Below are 21,073 nucleotides of genomic sequence, written 5' to 3' on the forward strand. Positions count from 1 at the left end.
CGAGCATGATTTGAATTTGGCCATATTTTAACAAAATTAAGAGAAATAAAATTTCTCAATAAATAAAGTCTACAATATTCTCAGAATAAAAACAAGTAAAACCCTATCCCATCAGTTGATGTCTATAATATTTCAAATGACATTTCATCAGAGATAAAACTCCTTATTAAGTATGTTCCACTTCTATTAAAAATGTGATCTCAATAGAATTCACAAATGTGTGCAGACTCAATTAAGAAAAACAATTAAAAAAAAATATATATATATATATATGATGAAAACCCTAGTTTATATATTATATATCTACATGCTAACGAGATTTGACTTGCAGATCAGTAGTTTCATGAAGAAAATTAAAAATAGGTGTAGATATTAAACCTAGCCCAGCCCAACTTACAGGAAGTGAGCCAACATTGGCCCAAATGTGAACAGCCAACCAAGCCAGCAAATGTTGTGGTAGGCAAAAGCCTAATGCGAAGACCGTGAAGCCCCAGCCCTAAGCCAGTACAAGTAGAGAGGAGAACTTACAAGACTCCTCTCTCTCTGACCCTCTCTCTCTCTCTCTCTCTCTCTCTCTCTCCTCTATATAACCCCATTGAGTTGGTTTCCTCCACGCAAAAGAGAAACTCAGTGTGTTATACGACAAAGGTACCTGATACTTTATTCATTCCTTGAAAATACATAGCCTCTACCCAATATACAATAACCCATTGGGCATTGATTGTAATTTGCAATCTGCTATTTCTTTTTTTTTTCTTTCTCTTTTTTGAATTTCACGAAATTTTCTCATATTATCTATCACCTTAATCTGCTGCTTGCTCACCTATATTACTTTTAATGTGCCGACAAATGAGAAAAAAGCAAGTCCTTGTTTTGGATGCTTTGGTCTCCTATTCTTCCTCATACCCATTATTGATTGTTGAATCCTCAACCTGTTCCTGTGTTGGGTTCATTTCCTTTTGATCGGAATCGGTTCCCAAAGCGAAATCGGTATCTGGGTACCCTGGATTTTGCTTGTTTATTACCTCTAAATTTGGGCAAATCTTGTGACGGCTTCTATCCTCTTGGTTGGTTCTCATTTCTTGCTGAACGTTCTTGTTTGGGTATTTGTTTTGGTGTTCAATATGGTTTTTATCTGTTCACATGTTTTCTCATTGTTATTTTTCGAGGTCAGATTTCATGTTTTGGTTTGTTTTGATTGCTTACTATAGTGGGATTCTTCTACTTTTGATTGTTCCTGATGTGGGTTTTGATCTATTATCACCAGGGATTTGTTTTTAGGTGTTGAAATCGTTGGCTTCCCCTCTTGGTAAATGTTAGCATTTCTTGAGCATCTTATGGACTGAAATAAGACTAATTCTGTTTGCTTAAATGGGATATCATCAGTTTAGTGTGTTTCTTTTAAGCTCTTCATGATTCATGTATAAATAATTTGGTGATTGATGTACATTGTGGATCAGTCTATTATTGACTCCTTTGCCATTTGTCTTTAACACTTTTGTTTAATGATGGAGTTTCTCAACCTTGAAGTCATTGAATGGACTTGCAGAAATTGCAATTTTTCGGTCACAAAAAAAAAATTTATTTTACGGCTTCTGGTTACAATCAGTTTAGTAAAGAGATTTTTAATGCTATATGTAGAAGGTATTTTCATCTTATTAACTTCATCTTGTATGAAGTTTCATTCAGGGCCTTTGCTCGAGCAATTTGAAAGATTGGTTCCTTTTGTGAAAATGTTTTGGATAATCATAATCCATTGTCTAAACTGGAATTATTGCTGATCCTCCTCCAATCTTGATTCAGTTGGGAAATGCTGAAAGTGTAACCTTAAATTACTTTTAGAATTCAGCTTCAGTTTAATTATAATCTTACTTTCCCACCCCATCTTCGTTTCAATAGAATATCTTGGTAGGTTTTGTATGATTGGGTTCTTACTTTTGTGTACTCTATTTAGAGATTTTGATGATGTGATTGATGGAGTCAAGCTTTAAGACATTCATTACCATTTTTACTGTATTATGCAGGTGTTTGTTTCTTGTGACTAACTGGAGGCTCTTAGAACTTTGAAAATATCTGCTTCTTGTTTTTCTACCGTTGTAATAATATATGGGCTGAGGTGCACATTTCATGGGAGGTGTGGGAGATGAAGAACCAGCCACAAAACGCATGAAATTATCCCCTGGACAATTGAGAGGTCTATCCAACGGTTCATCTATTACAGAGCCTGTAGCTGGCTCTTCAAGAGACTTGATGGCTCGGCCCCTAACATCTGAAGGGGACGAAGAGGTTGTTGGTTCAAAAGGAGTTATTAAGAGGGTGGAATTTGTCCGACTAATAGCAAAGGCACTATATTCTCTTGGCTATAAGAAAAGTGGTGCTCATTTGGAAGAAGAGTCTGGGATACCGTTGCACTCTTCTGTGGTAACTCTTTTTATGCAGCAAATTCTGGACGGAAATTGGGATGGAAGTGTCGACACATTGCAAAAAATTGGTCTATCAGATGAAAACATTACTAAATCAGCCTCCTTTATGATATTGGAGCAGAAGTTCTTTGAACTTCTAGATGATGAAAAAGACATGGATGCACTGAAGACATTGAGGACTGAGATTGTACCTCTCTGCATCAATGGTAGTAGAGTTCGTGAGCTTTCTTCCTGCATAGTTTCGCCTTCATTTGGTGGGACTCCTGGTAAAAACATTGTAAGGGCCAAGTCTCGGCCAAAGTTACTGGAAGACTTGCAGAAACTGCTTCCCCCAACAGTTATGATACTTGAAAGACGGTTGGAACATTTGGTTGAACAGGCCCTAGTCTTACAACGTGATGCTTGCATTTTTCACAACTCCTTGAACGAGGAAATGTCTTTGTACACTGATCATCGATGTGGGAGAGATCAGATTCCTTCTCGAACATTACAGGTTGGTAAAAAAAAATTCTGATTAATGGTTGTAAGCTCTAATTAGAGCTTTGTATACTTATTGATTTTACTTATTTGGTCATATTTCATATGATGAATGAAAATCATGTTCATTATTTGTTGTCATATGAGGTATCGCATCTTAAACTGTGAAGTTGAGTAATAACAGTGAATGTGTCACTTTAAGGTAAGGTAAGATTATAGTACTCAGTCTTGGTTATCAGGGGTTTTATGGACCCCGTGAGAAGAGACTGGCCTTTCTGTTAGGTAAGTTAAGATGGTTTTTCCCAGTCTTGTTCTTTTAGTCCTTCTAATTAGTTTGACCTGAAAAATAAACCAAGGAGTTTATCAGAAATTAATTAAAGTGAGCAAGTGATTCAAGGAGGCTGCTGTTTATAACCCTCCACATGTCTGTGGAGAGTTTCAAATTCAAAAAATAATACTAGGGTAAGTAGTTGTTCATCTAAGTGTAGGATTTGTATGGGGGAGGCAAAGTACAATTAATTGACCAGATTGGACATGTGGAACTTGATAGCCTTCTTTGGAAAAACTAGTGTTAGATAATATGTTCTCATCAGGCAAAGAGTAACCAGTGTGGTTCAGCTTACAATTCATAAGCCTCTAAAATTTGATAGAACATGAAATTCAAGTCTTTGTGGCATTGTATTGTCCTTTCGTTACTGATAACACTTTAAATATCAAGGGTCCTGGTTTCTTTGCTACTTCCTGTCTTTAAATCTTTGCTGTTATTATCAGCATTGAGAATGGTATATTGCCATTTCCAAGCATCCTTGTTAAGTGTGCTCTTGTCTGAGTTAATGTGTGGAGGAAGATACTGACCAAGGTCTTGCGGAGCTTAATCTATGTCTGATTCCATCACTGTTGACTTCACTTTCTTTTTTGCTGTCTACGTTAGTGCCATCTCTCGTAATTTGCATCCACTCGTTATATTTTCTGTGTTTTGTTAATTTATTATGTCAATGACAATTGTCTAATCTCTCTCTCTGGTTACTCTTTTATTATGTGTTTGTTGTACATATGCTATTTACCTTGTCTAGATTACCCATTCTTACATTTATAAAGGGCACTTTGAATCTGGTTTTACATACATATTAGTCAGATCTTGGTTCTAAACCTTTCTTATCACTTTCAATTTTGCAGATATTACAAGCACACAGTGACGAAGTCTGGTTTCTGCAATTTTCACACAATGGGAAGTACTTAGCTTCATCATCAAGTGATCGATTAGCAATCATATGGGAGGTAACATCAATACTATGTGGAACTATTTCTTAATCTTGCGTATGCTGCCCTCTTCTCCATTTTATATTTTTCATTGTTGATGCAATGGGTCAAATTTGATTTCTACCTATGTATCTGCGTGCATCTATAGATGGGCATCTTCAGTATAAATCTATCAATTATTTCTGCCTCCTCTTCTTCACATCTAATGTTTGTATTGCAGTTCCCATGTTGCCCTTCCATCTCTGTTGGCACTTTTGATTTCTCTGTTGCTAGTTTTTCACGAGATATCAAATATATGTTCTCATTATGTAGTGCCCTAATGCAAATTATTTTGAAAATGCATGGAATATTTCAGCGCTATAACTGGTTTTCATCTTCCCCATTCTTTTCCTGTCGTCCGGACTTGGTTTTTGTTTGTGTGTGTATCTGCAGCCTTAGATGACCCTTTTGGGACTAATGGAGGTGAAATAATGATTTGTATACTCATTTATAGATATGTTGTGCAAAAGACTAGGAATTCATATCAAATATGATCAGTTTTCATCATACTTTTGGCTTAACTTGGCTGAGCTTGGCACACAAATCTAGGCTCAATACCATGTCTGAGCACAGCCCAGCCCAGCTCAAGCCACTGGTTCTGAGCCGGCTTGGAATACAATCCCATGTGCATGCATGGTTGACAGGTGGACCAATAGTTACCTGTTGTTCTATTGTTGCAACTTGCAATACAAAATTTTTAAAAGAAAATAGCAGTTGGGTTGGAATTAGATTGGAAAGCTCTGCGTGTAATTCTTATTTAATGATATGCAACGCTTTTTGTTTTTTTTATTTTGATCCTATTATCCTAGATTTTTATACCCTGATCATTTTCTTGTTGGGTATAGGTTGATGTGAATGGTTGTGTTTCTTTAAAGCATAGACTATCTGGTCACCAGAAACCTGTTTCCATAGTTTCATGGAGTCCTGATGACCATCAGCTCCTCACCTGTGGAGTGGAGGAGGTGGTCAGGCGTTGGGATGTTTCTTCTGGTGAATGCCTCCATGTTTATGAAAAACCTGGTCTTGGTCTGGTGTCCTGTGGATGGTTTCCAGATGGAAAATGGATATTCTCTGGTGTCAGTGACAAGAGTATCTGCATGTGGGAGTTAGATGGGAAGGAGCTGGAGTGCTGGAAAGGCCAACGAACTTTACGAATCTCTGATTTGGAGATAACCAGTGATGGGAAGCAAATTATAAGTACTTGTAGAGATAATGCTATATTACTACTTGACAGGGAAGCCAAAGTTGAGATATTGATTGAAGAGGATCAAACTATAACTTCTTTTTCATTATCAAGAGATAATAGGTTCTTGTTGGTTAATCTTCTGAACCAAGAAATCCATCTCTGGAGCATAGAAGGTGAAATCAAGCTTGTCGCTAAGTACAAAGGTCACAAACGCACCCGATTTGTTATCAGGTCTTGTTTTGGTGGACTTGAACAAGCTTTCATCGCTAGTGGTAGTGAGGATTCACAGGTAAAGAATTTGGTTTCTTCCTTCTGAGGCCTCTTCTTTTTGCTTGTGTTTCTTGTGATTAAGCATAAGGCTTATGTCTGGACAAATCATTTAGGAGGCAGATACTCATTTCATATTTAAATATGTTATTAGTTCCTGTATGTTTTCTGCTGTGATTTTTTCTGTGTGAAGGGGGTGGGGTTGCGGGATATAGCTCCAATATATTCCCCTTTAGATTCAACGTTGGATAACTAGAATGTAGTTGATGCAGTTTCATTAACGACAGATGAAACTGGCTTCTTGTTTATTTTTTACTTTGTTACGCATTGTTTTAATTTAGGGTTGAACTCCTTTAGTTGCTTGCTGCCAGGGTGTGGAGGTTAACCAAAATGGCAGACAGAGAACTTTTTAGTTTAATACATTGTCTTGATATTGTTGTGTATCATCCTGGACTGTCGCTGTACAGTGAGGTCAATGTGATCAATGGGATTAAGAGGACATCACACAGAAGAATTGGATTCAGTACATTTATGCTATTTTGCTATTAGTTGTAAAATGAGAATTCGGTTGTCATTTCCCTTTCGCTGTGCTAATTGATGGTTTTCACTGTGCAGGTTTACGTATGGCATAGAGGCTCAGGGGAGCTCATAGAGGCATTGCCAGGTCATTCTGGAGCTGTTAATTGTGTCAGCTGGAATCCAACAAACACACACATGTTAGCCTCAGCCAGTGATGACCGTACAATTCGGATATGGGGCCTAAAGGAGCTAAAAGTGAAACACAGGGATGCACACAGCAATGGCGTCCATTATTGCAATGGGGGAACTTGAAAAAGACTTGAAAAGCAAATTGCTGGTTATAATTTCTCTGACCATTGCTTTTATGTAAATACCTTATCATCGTCAAAATCAGACATTCATGTCAAACAAGCATGTGGATTGTGCAGCAAGTATCTATAATAAATCTACTATTTCATTTATAGTATGTTCATTCTTTTTCTTTGAATCAATTTTTGAACTTTTGTGCATGAGAAAGTTGACTTGTACTTGATAATCCGGTTAGGACTAGTGCTTTTTTTCTTCAGGTAAGTACTTAAATACAAGGAAAAATGCTATAGAGCCAACCCAAATTGAATGGGATAAACTAGTGATGCAAGTTTCCTCTCCAATAGAGCTACGTTTGATTTATTTTATTGCTTGCTTTTCATGTGTAAATAAGCCTGTAAACCATGAAGCTTTGGTCATTACGGTCATCCTTTATCGATTTGAGCAATAGTTGACTGGTTTATCCAAAACTGTTCTGAAGCTCTTTAGATTCTTTTTTCATTGTAAATGTGGCTTTGCATGCCCAGTGGAGATGCCCTGAGTACCTTAAAGAATTCTCAAGGTTTTAGTTGGCTTCTGAATATCGCAGTAAAACCCTTCTGCTGGCTTCCCAACTTGTCAATTCTTCCGATCCTTTTGTTAGGAGTTTGCTTTTCCTGTATGATAACAGTGCTTGAAAAACCTCAATGCTCAGATTGTATGGATTTTAAAGATGCACAAAGACAATGTTGAGGAGCAATAATACAAACATAGCTTAAAGTCTGAATTGTGCAAGCATTATTGTTGGACAAAACATCTAGGATGGTTGAAACTTTAACCATTCATTTGTTCTCTTTATTGTCTTAGAATTGGGAAACAGTAACCAGAAAATTGGACCTCCTCTTCAACTTTGTTGGATACAATGCCCAAAGTCACGAGAGAGAAAGAGAGAGAGAGAGATAAGAAACTCATTTAAAGAGGGTCCTGAATACCATGAAATATTTCAATATGCTCAAGAGTCAAAGGATACTCCAACCAGTTCCCTCAATTATAACCAACTTATAAAAAAAGAAAGAAGAGAAAATTTAAAAAAAAAAAAAAAACTAGAGAGCTCAAGACAATTCACAATCTTAAGATGATTTACATATACAAAGCCTCAATAAATTCTTAGGCAACACTGAAGGAAGATGCAGAGCTCTCCACAAACTTCCTTGCTCCCTTGAACCACCTCTTGTCTCCAGCTTGAGCCTTACAGATGTAAAGCTTGCCATCTTTCACTGTGGCTGTGATGAGCTGGTGCTTGCCACCTTCATCTCCATCAGCTGTCCTTGTCAACACAGACAAGTAGTAATAGGGTTTCCCATCAACCACTTGACTTGAAGATTCCAATATGTTGGCCGTGGCCACAGCGCCGGAGTCAAAACCACCCTATACCAATTCAAAGTCAAATACCATCAGAATTCACATAGTTGCCACCACTATGGATGTTATATATACGCATGGTCAGGCAGTCGGCATTTGCTAAAGTAACCATGCTTTTTTTGGCTGCAGGTAAAAGCTATCTTCTCTATTGAGTATTATTAGGGTCACCAAATTTTATCCGTCAAATGGTGTTCAGTATTTCATTTATTCAAACCACTTAGTGCTCTGTATTATATAGCAAATTATACCTCAGAATCAGTCTTGCCAAAGTAGGCTTGTTTGCCTAGCAAATAGTCCACCTACAAAAAGCAACATATATCAAAACTAAATTGTTAGTAATTGGCAGTATTTAAATGATGAAGGAAATGAAAACATATATATATAGCATTGTCAATGGAAAGAAGGAGAAGCTATCACACCTTGGTGAGGAATTCCTCAGGGGAGCCATAGTCGGTGATAGATTTCTTATCGGTCGGGGTGATTGTGACAGACACGTTGCTGGTGGTGTCAAAGTTGTCCTCATATCTCAGAACTTGACCAGGGTATTCAACCTCTTTGCTTGGGTTCCATTTTGCAGGAATCGAAAGCTTGAATCCTTCTCCAACGTATGGCAAGAAGTCTGTGTTTGTCTTTGGCTTTCCAAAAACGTTGGCTGCATATGCATTTAATCATAATTTAAGTTCAATTTGATCGAGGAAAAGAATAAATATATTATACATGGATCGTCTCAGGTTCTTTATGTTGTCAAACTGTCAATTTTTTATCATATTTCGTAAATTTGTATGTTATGTTGCGACACTGTCAATACTAAGTAATTATTCATATTGAGACTGTTCAGCAAGAGAACATTTCTTACCGGATTCACCATAAGCTGCATCAGCAGGGGAAACCTTGGAGCCAAGGGCTGCAGCTCCAATGAGGACTGTGAGAGCCAATCGCCGGGAGACGTTAACGGCACCATCTTCTTCCTGGACAGCCTGCTTCTGAGCCCTGCAGATCACAATCTGGTTCTGCTTGACATTCACCACTTGGCGCTGTGATGAGGAGGACCTGGCAGAAGCTGTAGTGAGTGCATGGTGGTGCAAAAAGCATGCAGTTGAGGCCATTTCCTTTCACTCACTCTCTTTGTGATTCTTGTCTGTGTATAGAGTGAAGTGGGATTGGTTTTGTGGAAGTTGAGTTGTGGTGCTGAGGAAAATTGGCTTTGGATGTGTGTTGTTTGTTTGTGTGATATCTGAAGGCAAATGGTTGGTTAATTTTTTGGATATTGGATCAGGGAAGTGGATGATGGGAAGATTAGATTTTGATGTGGGATAAGGCTGTAGGGGCTCTCATTGGTACCACGTGGCATTGTTCACATGTTGCTTTTTGTACATGTTTTATTTCTCAGTCATATGTATTTGGCAGCTGGACCCTTGGTTTGGTCATATTTATAGGCCCATTTGAGAGCTGGGCCTACATAGTTTATGGGCTTCCTTTGAAGTAGAATAGTTCAATTGCTGAAAAATATGTGGACATTATTAATTTATGACCTAACATTTGTCCTCAAACTTTATGTGGGTAGGTTATATTTAACATTTGTTTCATAATATTCACGTGAATCGCATTGTCGTGCAGTATGTTTCTAGGATAATGATATATAACCGACGCATACAATAATTTTCTCAACTCATAATTATCTAAAATAATGATATATAACGACGCATATAATAATTTTCTCAACTCGTAAGTATCGACACCAAAACCAAAAATTTCTATCTACCCTAACATCACTCATCTCATGCTGCTTGAATTAAGGCTCATATAGGATTCAATAATGTATTTCTAGGACTACAAATTAAGTGAGTGATGATAACAATTCATCATACAATTTACATTTGCAATTCCATTTCAATGGAGTGACTTATACAATGGACATACAATATATATGAAGAATTGGGAAAATATAATCCATTGTCTAAGCCAAGATATTATGCAGGTAGGGCTTTAATGTGTTCTTATATTATATATACACCAACCCTCTCAATAAATGATTTTTTTAAGGATTTTTCCTATTGAGAGGGACGATTATATATTAAATTCACACACACTACACGAATGCTAAAATTCGAATCCAAAATCTTTCCTGGAGAAAGGAGCAATTGATTCAAATCATTACATTAGTGAGCACTTTGTAATATATATAATAGAATGTCAAAACACATGTGAAAATGCATTGATGTTTTAATTTGTTAGTTGCATGCTACCTACCTACAAGATAATTGCATTAAATTTATTTATCTGTATGAAAATGTTGAAGGCCTTGATTTTTAAGCTCCAACATTGCTTAATTGGTCAGTCAAAATACTTCTTTATTTTTTCCTTGACCAGCTCATAGTACTAGGAAGTCATTTCGATTTTGTATGATTAGCAAGTAAGTATTGATAATTTTATCCAAAAAAGGAAAAAAAACAGAACCAACCAGTAGAAATTAGAATGATATAGTTTGCCAACTGCAAGTCCACACAAGTAATGGGCATCTGGCGGGCGTTGGACTGCGCTTGTATAAAAAGAAAACAAAGATTCCTGTCCTGCACGCCTTTTCCATTTCTATCAACTTGTACTGGAACTTCCATGCTTTCCCCGCACTGCCATCATAATTCATAAGCTCCTACAAGGAAAACCCATCATCTTCTGCTTCTTCATTTTGCTCCAATCTCCTCTGATCAGGTAACCCATCTTTCATTTGGCCCTGGTTTCTGCTCCTCTGCATCTTATTACTCTTTCTCCATCTTCTTTTTATGTTGGGCTTAAATTATGTAAATTGCTGTAGTTTTTTTTCTTCATGGAATTTGATGTTATGAATTGTACAAATGGAGTTGAAAAGATTGTTTTTTCATAGTTTCTTCTCTTTTTTCCTGAAGTGACTTTGTTAGAGGGCAGTTGATTTTAGTTCGTATGTGAAATAAAATTTCTGGGTCATTGAAATTTGGGTAGAGTTCTGGTGTGTTTGAGTAGTGTGAATTGGAACTCTTTCTATGCTTCCCTTGATTTTGAATTTCCCAAAATTTATATCTTGGTGGTGTTGGATGGTGGGGTTGAGTCTTTGGTTGAGATACTGAAGTATGTTTACAGGATAGATAGAGCTGCTTTAATCTTCAGATTGGGATACTGGAAGGGCAAAACTTTTCATCTGTGAAGTGTTTTTGTAGGATATACAGTGTAATGTTTTAAATTTCTGTATATTCTTTTCCTAGTTAGCTTGGAGTATCTTTTAGGAAATCTTCTGCGGCTTGCCTTTTCTTGGCATAAAAGTGTGGGTCACAGGGCCAATGAGAAATCGGTTATTTTAGCACTCTGATGTGTTCTAAGTGACAAGGACTTCCTTGTGCCTCCATGGTAATTATTATAAGTTGGAGACATGGAGGTTAACAACCACAAATTTTTATCTTCTATTGAGGCAGCAGTTGTGTTAGAGCTAGTGGGTATGAAAGCTGTTATTCCTGTTTGTTCTTAGTTGTTTCTGTTGAGGCAGCAATCATGTTTTGTTGTGTCGATGTGATTTGCAATATAATGCGTTTTATTTCATCTTGTATTATCTCTAACTCTTAATTTGAGGGGCTTTTTGTACTCCTCCGTTCTCTTTTATACTTTCGCTTGGTGGTTTCAAGATTTAACCTATAATTCAAAGAAAACAAATTTTTTGGAAGAAAAATGCTGATCTTTACAATGCTACTTGTAAAGATCAGCATCATTCCTGTGGTCTACAGTTATGGGGAATGAGTCTAGATGGCTGAGAGAACCTGGTTAGATTAGAGCAATTACTAGGAAGTCTGTTCATATGATGTACTCATTCGCTCCTTCTATTATGGATTTATAAAGGTTGAATAATGCACATGCACGGATCTTTTTGCGTTAATCATGTATAACCCAAATTGACCATATGGATAAGCAATTTCCTTGTATCTGAGGCTTCAAAGTACAATGTTTTACAATAAGTGGCTTGCAGGGAAAAAAGAATTGATACGTCCTTGCTTCCAATTAATTAATCTCATTTAGTGTTATTATGGTCCCTACTAAGTCTTTTGCATCTCCCATGTGTGTATGTTTCCTATAAACATTTCCTGTATTGAAGCAAGCTTTCAGTGTATTATAGTTTCTGCCATGACCAGAGTTTTGTTCTTGAAGTATAGGAACAATGCCTGAGAAAATAACTCCTGGGGATCTTTTGAACAACATTGTGGGAACATTTGCTGAAAGTAGTTCAAAACAGAAATCTGTGCCACTTTTTGGGGAAGAGACATCAAACTCAGTCACTTCTAATTTGAACCGGCTATTTGGACGCCAGAAGCCTGTCCACCACCTTTTGGGTGGAGGCAAATGTAGGATCATTATGTTCCAATACATGCTTGAGCATTTTTTTATGCAATTAGAAGTTGTTGCTTCCGCTAATTCTCCTTGCATTGTTTCTCTTTTTATGCCTGAACTATGTAGCTGCTGATGTCTTGTTGTGGAGGAACAAAAAGATATCAGCTAGTGTTTTAACTGGTGCAACTGTTACCTGGGTGCTCTTTGAATGGCTCAATTATCATTTCTTGACTCTTGTGGGCTTTGCTTTGGTTCTTCTTATGCTTGCTCAGTTCCTTTGGTCAAATTTTTCCGGCATAATTAGCAGGTGACGTCAACGTGCTCAGTTTTGAGCTTCTATTTTGCTTGGTTGGGTGATGTTGTGTACAGTATAGCTGAATGTTGTGATCTGAGTATTGTGTTCTCCATGGTGGCAGGTCCTCATCTGAAGTACCTCGCCTTGTTGTGCCTGATCAATTATTTGTCAATATTGCCATCTCGATTGGTCATGAAATTAATCAAGCCTTGGAATTTATTCAAGATGTTGCACTTGGAGGAAATTTGAAGCAATTTCTTATGGTATGTTTGGATGATTATATTCTTTTCATAAATATGATTGTATATATCATATACAAAGGTGATCTGATTAAAATCCATGTGAGGAACTGGAAGACTTGTGCGTCGGCTGTTAGATTAGATATGAATGACCAGAATAGAACTAATCCACCCTCACTCACTATGCATCTCAACCATCCAAATTTTACCTAAAGACTGATATGCAAGTCCTCAATTTAATTTCTAGAACATCACCATATCTATGTTATGAAAAGCACTTTCTTGGCTTGGCTTTCACTGGTTTCTTGATATTAGCAGTAAATGCATTTTAGGCCTGAAAACCCCATGCTATCATGCTTTTACTTAACGTCTTTGACGATTGTAATGAACTGTTGAGATATTATCTCAGGTTGTAGCAAGCTTGTGGGTTGCTGCAGTGATAGGAAGCTGGTGTAATTTTCTGACCGTTTTGTACATTGGTGAGAGATCCAACCACTAATAATATTGAGTCTCTTATGAACTTATGATCTGATGACCATGTGTTCTGTTGATGGTATGGTTAAAGTTTGGGATAACCATGAAGATTATTGGAGAGAATTTGATTGTTGTCAGAAGTTTGAATATTGTTAATTCAGCATTTGCATAATAAAATATGAGTTGTCTTTCAGTATTTTGCACTTGATGCATCACTTGCTCTACATGGAATTGAAACATAAGTTCCTGTTAGTAGTAAGTCGTATCCTTAGCCATAGTGGTGGAAAATTAAGCTGTCTCTCTCTCTCTCTCTCTCTCTCAGAAACCTGTGGCTTCTGAGGTAAACTCATGCTTCTAGTCTCATTTCAGTTTAAAGATGATATTTGATGAAGTATGTAATTCCTTCCTTTTGGATTTTATCACTGGAATTTGTTTATTACTAGTGAAGAATATACATATACTGTAATATTCATGAATGCTGTATCTTAAAAAAGAAAAGAAAAAGAAAATATGATTACCTCGTTGAATTTGGATGCGGTTTAGAACTGCCATCAACTTAGGATCATGGTGCCTTTCTTGCTGAGGGTAACTATAGAGTTCTTTTATTATTCATGATTTATCTATCTAATTGAGCTAGACATGCTTATAAGAGTTATATGAAGCTTACTGATAATCCGTCTTTGATTTTATGGTACATAATATGGTTTTTATTAATAATATTGTTATCCTGGTATATATGGAAGAGAATTGATATAGGTCGTTGTTTATTAGGTTTTGTTGCTGCTCACACATTGCCAGTTCTGTACGAGAGATACGAAGATCAGGTCGACAACTTTGCATACCAGGTCCTCGGGCAGCTTCAACATAATTATCGGAAGCTCGATACCGGTGTCCTCAGCAGGATCCCGAAAGGAAAGGTCAATTGGAAGAAGCATGATTAGATACGTTTAGCAACATAAATAATGTTTAGCCATCTCTGCAGTTGATTGGAAAATAGCATGTTCCAGCAGAGGGAAAACAAGGGGTGAAAAAACAATTAAGTATTACTGCTTATAGGGTCAGAAACTGGACAGTTGTGATTATTCCATGATAGTAAAACCGTTCAGTTATTGTGAAGGTTCAAATTCATCTTCCATTTGATCAGTTCTCGTTTTGAGAAGTAACCATTGCAGAATTAGCATTAGCTTAAGCCAAAACCAAGAGGTTAAAACCACGTGCAAGGATCAGTTGGGTTGAAACCATGTCAACTGGTTTCAACTTTCATTTTTCATGGAAAGAAGAACGGGGCATCTGACTTTCTTTATTGAAAATCAGGACCACATCATAGTTGGAGTGTATTTTACCATTACCCTGATGAGGAAATCTTGGGTAGTTTATATATAAATGAGTCGCATAATACATCATGGCTGAGAGTCACCCAGGCATGTTAGCATATTTCTACTAGTGCAGTCTGAGTAACGCCAATACTACCACAGGCGGAGGCACTTTTAATCCTTCACCCCTATTGTTACTTTGTTTTGCCAACGTCTAACAGTTGTGTAAAAACAGGGTTTTAAGTTGGAAGTTTGAGATTTCAATTACTTGTGGCTACACTACTACAATAAAGTAAATAGACAATGGTTTTTAGCTGTTGTTGAAAGTCTTCTAAAACCGTTGAGGTTAGGAGTGTCGTCTTTTCTACCTATTTATGACAACGGTAAAAAATCGTTGTCAAATCTCATATATAAAACAGGTATAGAAGAGCGACCATTGTAATATGACCCTTTTAACAACGGTTTTGCTCAATAAAAGTTGTAGTGTAACTCTTACTACAACGGTCACTACAATGGTTATTGAGCAAAACCGTTGTAGTATTACGCTTACTGTTCAAACTAACCGTTGTAAAATTGAACTTTCACAAGAATCTCTCCGTCTATGGCCGTGGTGAAGGCATGGCGATGAGGTGGGAAGAACAAGACTGTGGAAAGAGATAGACGCGAGAGACAAGAGATAGAAGAGAGATAAGAGAGAACTATCAGGGCTGAAGAAAAAATATTGAATCACTATTTACTCCGTGTCTTTTTTTTTTTCAAAAGCTTCAATTACAACGGTTCAAACAAAAATCGTTGTGAAAAGTTGTGAAATAAAATCAGAAAACCACACACCCTAAACCACAATGCTTAAAAACCCCTTTTAACAAAGGTTATTATGTAATAACCATTGTGGAAGAAACAACTACAACAATAATTTCGGTGCCAACGTTGTGTATTCAACGTTGTCTTTTTGAATATTTGTAGTAGTGCTAGTAATATGTAGCTATAAGTAAAGTTGAAAATTTAAAGAACAAAAGATGATGAAGTAATTGGTTAATTAACAAGCTTATCCTGATTCTTGATCGATGAAAAAACTTGACAATTTGTTGGTTGTGGACCTATTGGTACAATGAAAGAAAACAAGAAAAAGCTAGCTAGACTGCCTGTAGAGAGGCATAGCTCTAAACAGTAAAGCTGTAAAGATATCATTACAAGGTCCAGAAAATTATGGGAGAATTTTCCACGTTGTTTGTCCTACCTTCAGATCAGTAAGAGATCTCAGACATGCACATATAGCTAGTAATGTTTTTGCTTATAATATTTTGCTGGAATTTTGCTGGATATTTAAATATGTGAGATTTGAGAACCTTGGGTGCTAGAGTCAGTCGAATATTTGTGAGGTAACCATGTGGTCAACTGGTCATCACTTTTTTGTTTCTTTCTCGAGTCAGTCGAATATTTGTGAGGTAACCATGTGGTCAACTGGTCACCACTTTTTTGTTTCTTTCTCTGACAAGTGCGATTTGGTGAAGATATGTTAGATGGCAAACACAAACCAGATCTTATATTTTTGTATTTGGAACATCGACAAAATAATTAACAAGCGACAGCCTGCAGCCAGTATGAGCAGTGACTCTATATCATGTTGGATTCTCAGTAGCTCGGATCCAAATCTAACACAGTACTTTCACATGATGTTCAAGTACATATTGTTTGCTTCTGCTGATTAAAAGTCGGCAATTAGCAAGTGGTATTGTGTATTTCTCTAATCATTAATCTATATATAGACCAAAATGAAAAAACAACTATACTTTATTTTTAAACTCTTTGTATTAATTATAACTTGGCCGAATCTGTATCGACATCAATATCGAACTATCAATAGCATTATAAATAATCTACATAACGTGTCGATATGAATCCCACCTCAGCTAAATCATGAGTGCAGATTAATTAGAGCTAGACTTCCTAAATCATGCATGAACATGTTTAATTAACAGTGATTGGCCTGCAGGTTTCACAAAACATCTGTGGCTATAGAATGAAGTACGTTGCATCTATAAAAGTCGTATGTGCATTTCCAAGGCGATATCGATTGCATGGATGGTTGTGAATAAAAGAGGACCAAAAATATCAAGATATACATACACCTGCATATATATATATATAGAAATGTATATATAATATATAGAGCCACCTGTGCGTGGAGTGGACATGAGGAGAGAGCTCGAGAGAGCGTGCATGGACTGCTGATTCCATGCTTGGAATGTGCAATGCAGCCACCTTCCATGAGTTTAGCTCACGTAGCGGGCCCTCACCTGCCTTTTAGCACAAATGCGTGGAGCTACCTTATTATATATATATCACCTCCCTTTCTCTCCTTTTCACTCATTATACGTACAAGATTCTCTCTGAATAATCTCTGCCTTCTCATAATCCTCAAGAGGCATGCAACATGTATATAATACACACACATATCTTCTTTGAATGTTTATTTTCCAAAGGGAAAAAGAACAAGTTTTGGAATTACAAGTTGAGAACTGTCATTAGATGATATGTATATATAATCTTAATTACTCAGAGGTTAATTAGAAGTTTAGAACCTACCTATAGAGGGCAGGGACGTTTGAAAGATTGATGTATATACGGCGATATATTCGTGTCTGCAAACCATGTATGCCTGAAAGACGTATATTCCTGTCTGCAGAAGCATGTATATATACATATCAGCTACTACCTCTCCTGTGCATGTACAGCACCATAGACATGTATTGGACATCAATTAAAAGCTAATCTCTTTTAGAATCGAACATGGCTTCGACACACACCTTCACACACACACACACACACATATATATACATATACACATCTTTTTCTGTTTATTTTTCCATACATATGAATTATGATTCAAACACACAAAATATTATGTTGTGAAATATTGAAATCCACATTTTTAAAGGGTTTCCAAACTAGAAGAAAACTTAGCAATTGCCTTTTTCTTTTTGATGCATGTTATATGTATATTATTGGTATTAACCCTTAAAACTAGAGATTGTTCGGTTCACATCTTTTATGCAATGATGATACCAAAACTTGAATTTGGTGTATCATAAAGTAGTGATGTTTAACAAATACATTAAATTTATGCATATATACACACACACACATATGTATATCTATCTACATATATGTAAACAGATGCATATATGACATTTTTGTAGATATCTACAATATCAATCCGCATATCCACAATCCTTAAAGACATGATATCTTATGATGTGAAGCTGAGAATCTCTCCTGCGCAGGGGCGGAGCTAGAATTGTAAGATTGAGGGGGCCGAGATAGAAAACACAAGTATATCAAATACATATAAGTGTTCAAAATACATGTTAGAACTAAATTTTTCAATACTAGTCATGTCTAATTATTTTTAAAGGGGCCATTAATTAAAATTACAAGTTGTCTATTAGTAAGTCGTAAGGGATCAAAAAAATGGGGGGCTCAGAGCCACTCCTGGCCTAGGAGTGGCTCCTCCACTGCTCCTGCGTCTTATCTTTATGAGTCTATAAAGAGGGGAGGGACTTGAGTTTCATGAATTAAAAACCACTAATTGATTTCTCAAATATACAGGTATATCGATCTTTCGCTCATTTCTGTTCCCAAATGGTGATTTTTACCAGCAAGAAACCTGGCTTTTCCAAGTTGGTTATGAATGAGGACCAAGTCCCAACTCTCTCTCTTTATACAGAAAATGATGGGGACGATGATGATGACGACGATGATGGAGGAGATGTGGCGCCAGCAGCGTAGTTATCATAGATTCATAGTGTTTATGAATAAGACTGGCTTAAGCTTTGATACTTTCATCAACTTGAGCTGAACAGAACATTTGGCAATATATATATATATATAGTAAAGAATCAGCTGCATGTTATGAATTTATATTCATAGGGCAACTATTTTGTAACATACCATAATATTAGGTGTATGCATGCAATTTAAATAAGCAAAAGATACCTCCGGTGTGCTTATATAGTCATACGCACCAGAGCCCTCTGAGAAAAAAGAAGAAGAAGAAGAAGAGGAAGAATTCAGGTGTCTGTGTTTTACGACTTTTGGTTGTCTGGGGTGCTCTTCCCCTTATATCATCCTCATCATGAGTTGGACAGCTTCTTTTTATTTTGCAAAGGGCCGGAAAGAGAAAAATATTACTTGTATATGATTACTGAAATCATGTATGGCAGCTGCTGCAATATTAAATTTTAATAATAATTAGTGATATCTACTTATTCGGAGTACGTAATATCAATATCTCTCTCTCTCTCTCTCTCTCTCTCTCTCTCTCTCTCTCTCTCTCTCTCTCTCTATTAATTATGTCTATCTCCCCGTAAGTCCATCCATTAATATACCATGGCAACTGAAGAACATGGAAATATATCTTTTAAAGGATTTCTTTATAGAGTTAATTATCTTCTTGATCACTTCAATTTCCCCCTTTCAGTTTAGTTTTATGCTCAAGCATGGCTTTATGTTAATTCATATTCTATTACTATAGCTGAGCATAAAATCCGTGAACTGAGTTTAGAAAATGTAAGTACTGTGTTTTTTCCTTCTTAATTATATTTGGTTGTCTTGTCTGCTAGGGTTTTTCTGATTTCTTGGGTTTATTTTTCTTGAAATAGTTTGAAATATGTGAGGTTTGGTGCTTGATAGATTCAGTTTCACTTGTTTTGCAGCGAACATCATTCGCTACCTTTCGTTACATTAAGTTCATTTTGAAATTTGAGATAAATAAGGTATTGATTTGTGGAGAATTGCTGAAATTTAAGTTTGAGGGTTGTGAATCTGTGATCATAACTTCAGCTTCGAGAACAATGGCTAGAGGAGCTTGAGTACGTTTATTGCTTTATACAAAGTGTTTCTCTACACTTTGCCATATAGGCTAGCTGGGAATATTGAAAACAAGTTGAAGAAAGTGCTTGCCTTGCTTTCCTTTTGTCTGCACCAAAAGGGTAATTAAATTTTCTTCCTTTTATGACTGCATAGCTGCATAGCTGCATAGTTGCATAGCCTTGTCCTTTTTTATGTATTCTGAAATTCGTTGAATGTATGCGTACTTTGTGTTTGGTACACTTGTACTAATAATAAGCTAAGGCGCAGCTTGTTATGCTTGTTCTTTTCAACTATTCTGTGAGCCCGATAAATAATAGTTCATTATTTGTTGCTTCACTATGCCAATATTGCTTGAGGTGAGTTACCTCAAGCAAGAGCATGATCTTGGACTGCAAATTTTCATGGTTATTAAGTTTGTAGGTCATTTTAGACCATTAAATAGACATAAAAAGATCTAAATTTCTGTTATGTGAAGATTTATGTCTCTAAATTTCTGTTATGTGAAGATTCATGCGATAGGATTAGTGAGCTGCCAAGAAATACTATTGTCCTTCAGGTATTTGGGTTGGATTGCTCCTTGTTTTTGTTGTCTTTTGCACTTTACAGTAATTTGAGTACATTTTTATCTTCTATCCAGGCTCAGAAAGCAGAGAGGGATGCTACGAGAGTTTGGTAAAAAGGTATAACATGAATTGAAGTTTTAATTGTAGTTTATGTGACTTCAAAGTTGATGAAATAATATATTGGTCTATTATCTCTCGTCTTTTGCAGTGGGAGAAGGGAAATAGCACCTACACCCAACAACAACTTGATGAACTGAGAAATGAATGGGTAGAATTTGTGAGTCATCGCATGTACTAGCTATATATGTAGTTACCTAGTCACTATTTTGTGAATTTTGGCTATGAATAGTTAGCCCTAGTCACTATTTTGTGAATTTTGGCTATCGATAGTTAGCCTACCTATATGTAGTCATCAGGAGTAACAGTATATGTTGTATAAATGTTTTAGGGTTTTGAACTATGACAGAATTGTTAAAGTAAGATGTATCTTAAGCTTTTATGAAAAATGCAGGTTTTTTAGTATGAATAGTCCATTTGGACCTCAATATCCAGGTTGTATGTAAACATGGGAGTGGGTTTCTTGTTCCACAGAGGTCCCAATATGCAAATCCAAAATAAAATGGCGATTTACCTTCAAATAGCAACGTAGAAATAAGGATGACACGTCAAATTTATTTTTAAAATATAGACATATTAAGTCTAGAACTACGTCCATTTTTATTATCAAATTGACATTTGTAAGATTCATACTACGTCTACGACACATACCACATCGCTTCTCAAGTAATACTGGACGTAGCTGTTATTCAAAAACGGCTATTTTATTTTTTTTAAACGACGTGAGATAATACTTCCTATGACGCTTTTTAAGATATAGGGACATAGAATGTTATTTTAAACATCGATTTTTCTTCCAATGAAACTCAAACGCGATGTTGCTTTTGGACAAAAAGCGACGTAGATTAATATATTGCACGGTGGTGAATGATTGTCGTGATTAAGGTTTTTTAAGCATGTCGGTAGAGTAGACATTGCTTTTTCACTTTGAACCACGACGGTTTTCCACCATCATTGTTTTGCAATTTTTGGCA

The 21,073-nt window shown here is 36.4% G+C and overlaps 3 protein-coding genes and 2 long non-coding RNA genes across 7 annotated transcripts; 4 read left to right on the forward strand and 1 right to left on the reverse strand.

The window, feature by feature from the left end:
• The first annotated feature begins 512 nt into the window (after positions 1 to 512).
• On the forward strand, positions 513 to 6,643 carry LOC117621380 (WD repeat-containing protein 26 homolog). Of its 2 annotated transcripts, none has more exons than XM_034351820.1 (5): positions 513 to 648; positions 2,025 to 2,916; positions 4,077 to 4,178; positions 5,045 to 5,674; positions 6,268 to 6,633. In XM_034351820.1, exons 2-5 carry the CDS (start codon positions 2,128 to 2,130, stop codon positions 6,481 to 6,483), a joined length of 1,737 nt encoding a protein of 578 aa, XP_034207711.1. In that variant the 5' UTR covers positions 513 to 648; positions 2,025 to 2,127; the 3' UTR covers positions 6,484 to 6,633. The 2 variants fall into 2 exon arrangements, with proteins under 2 accessions (XP_034207711.1, XP_034207710.1); XM_034351819.1 differs by having other exon boundaries at positions 561 to 1,067; positions 6,268 to 6,643.
• Positions 6,644 to 7,421: 778 nt separating this feature from the next.
• Positions 7,422 to 9,274, reverse strand: LOC117623124 (oxygen-evolving enhancer protein 2, chloroplastic). Its single transcript, XM_034353985.1, has 4 exons — positions 8,735 to 9,274; positions 8,298 to 8,530; positions 8,127 to 8,177; positions 7,422 to 7,884 (listed from the first exon to the last, which is right to left on the reverse strand). Exons 1-4 carry the CDS (start codon positions 8,982 to 8,984, stop codon positions 7,624 to 7,626), a joined length of 795 nt encoding a protein of 264 aa, XP_034209876.1. The 5' UTR covers positions 8,985 to 9,274; the 3' UTR covers positions 7,422 to 7,623.
• Positions 9,275 to 10,384: 1,110 nt separating this feature from the next.
• On the forward strand, positions 10,385 to 14,376 carry LOC117621570 (reticulon-like protein B8). Of its 2 annotated transcripts, none has more exons than XM_034352128.1 (6): positions 10,385 to 10,587; positions 12,046 to 12,239; positions 12,352 to 12,532; positions 12,642 to 12,783; positions 13,169 to 13,238; positions 14,005 to 14,376. In XM_034352128.1, exons 2-6 carry the CDS (start codon positions 12,056 to 12,058, stop codon positions 14,172 to 14,174), a joined length of 747 nt encoding a protein of 248 aa, XP_034208019.1. In that variant the 5' UTR covers positions 10,385 to 10,587; positions 12,046 to 12,055; the 3' UTR covers positions 14,175 to 14,376. The 2 variants fall into 2 exon arrangements, with proteins under 2 accessions (XP_034208019.1, XP_034208018.1); XM_034352127.1 differs by having other exon boundaries at positions 10,387 to 10,587; positions 12,051 to 12,239.
• A 2,555-nt stretch (positions 14,377 to 16,931) lies between these two features.
• Positions 16,932 to 18,831, forward strand: LOC117621571. Its single transcript, XR_004584926.1, has 2 exons — positions 16,932 to 16,982; positions 18,157 to 18,831. It is a non-coding gene; the product is annotated as an uncharacterized LOC117621571 (long non-coding RNA).
• Positions 18,832 to 19,804: 973 nt separating this feature from the next.
• Positions 19,805 to 20,384, forward strand: LOC117623451. The gene is made up of 3 exons (XR_004585128.1): positions 19,805 to 19,975; positions 20,057 to 20,099; positions 20,191 to 20,384. It is a non-coding gene; the product is annotated as an uncharacterized LOC117623451 (long non-coding RNA).
• Positions 20,385 to 21,073: the final 689 nt, after the last annotated feature.

The sequence above is a fragment of the Prunus dulcis genome, chromosome 3 (assembly GCF_902201215.1).
Source record: "Prunus dulcis chromosome 3, ALMONDv2, whole genome shotgun sequence".
NCBI classification, from domain to species: Eukaryota; Viridiplantae; Streptophyta; class Magnoliopsida; order Rosales; family Rosaceae; genus Prunus; species Prunus dulcis.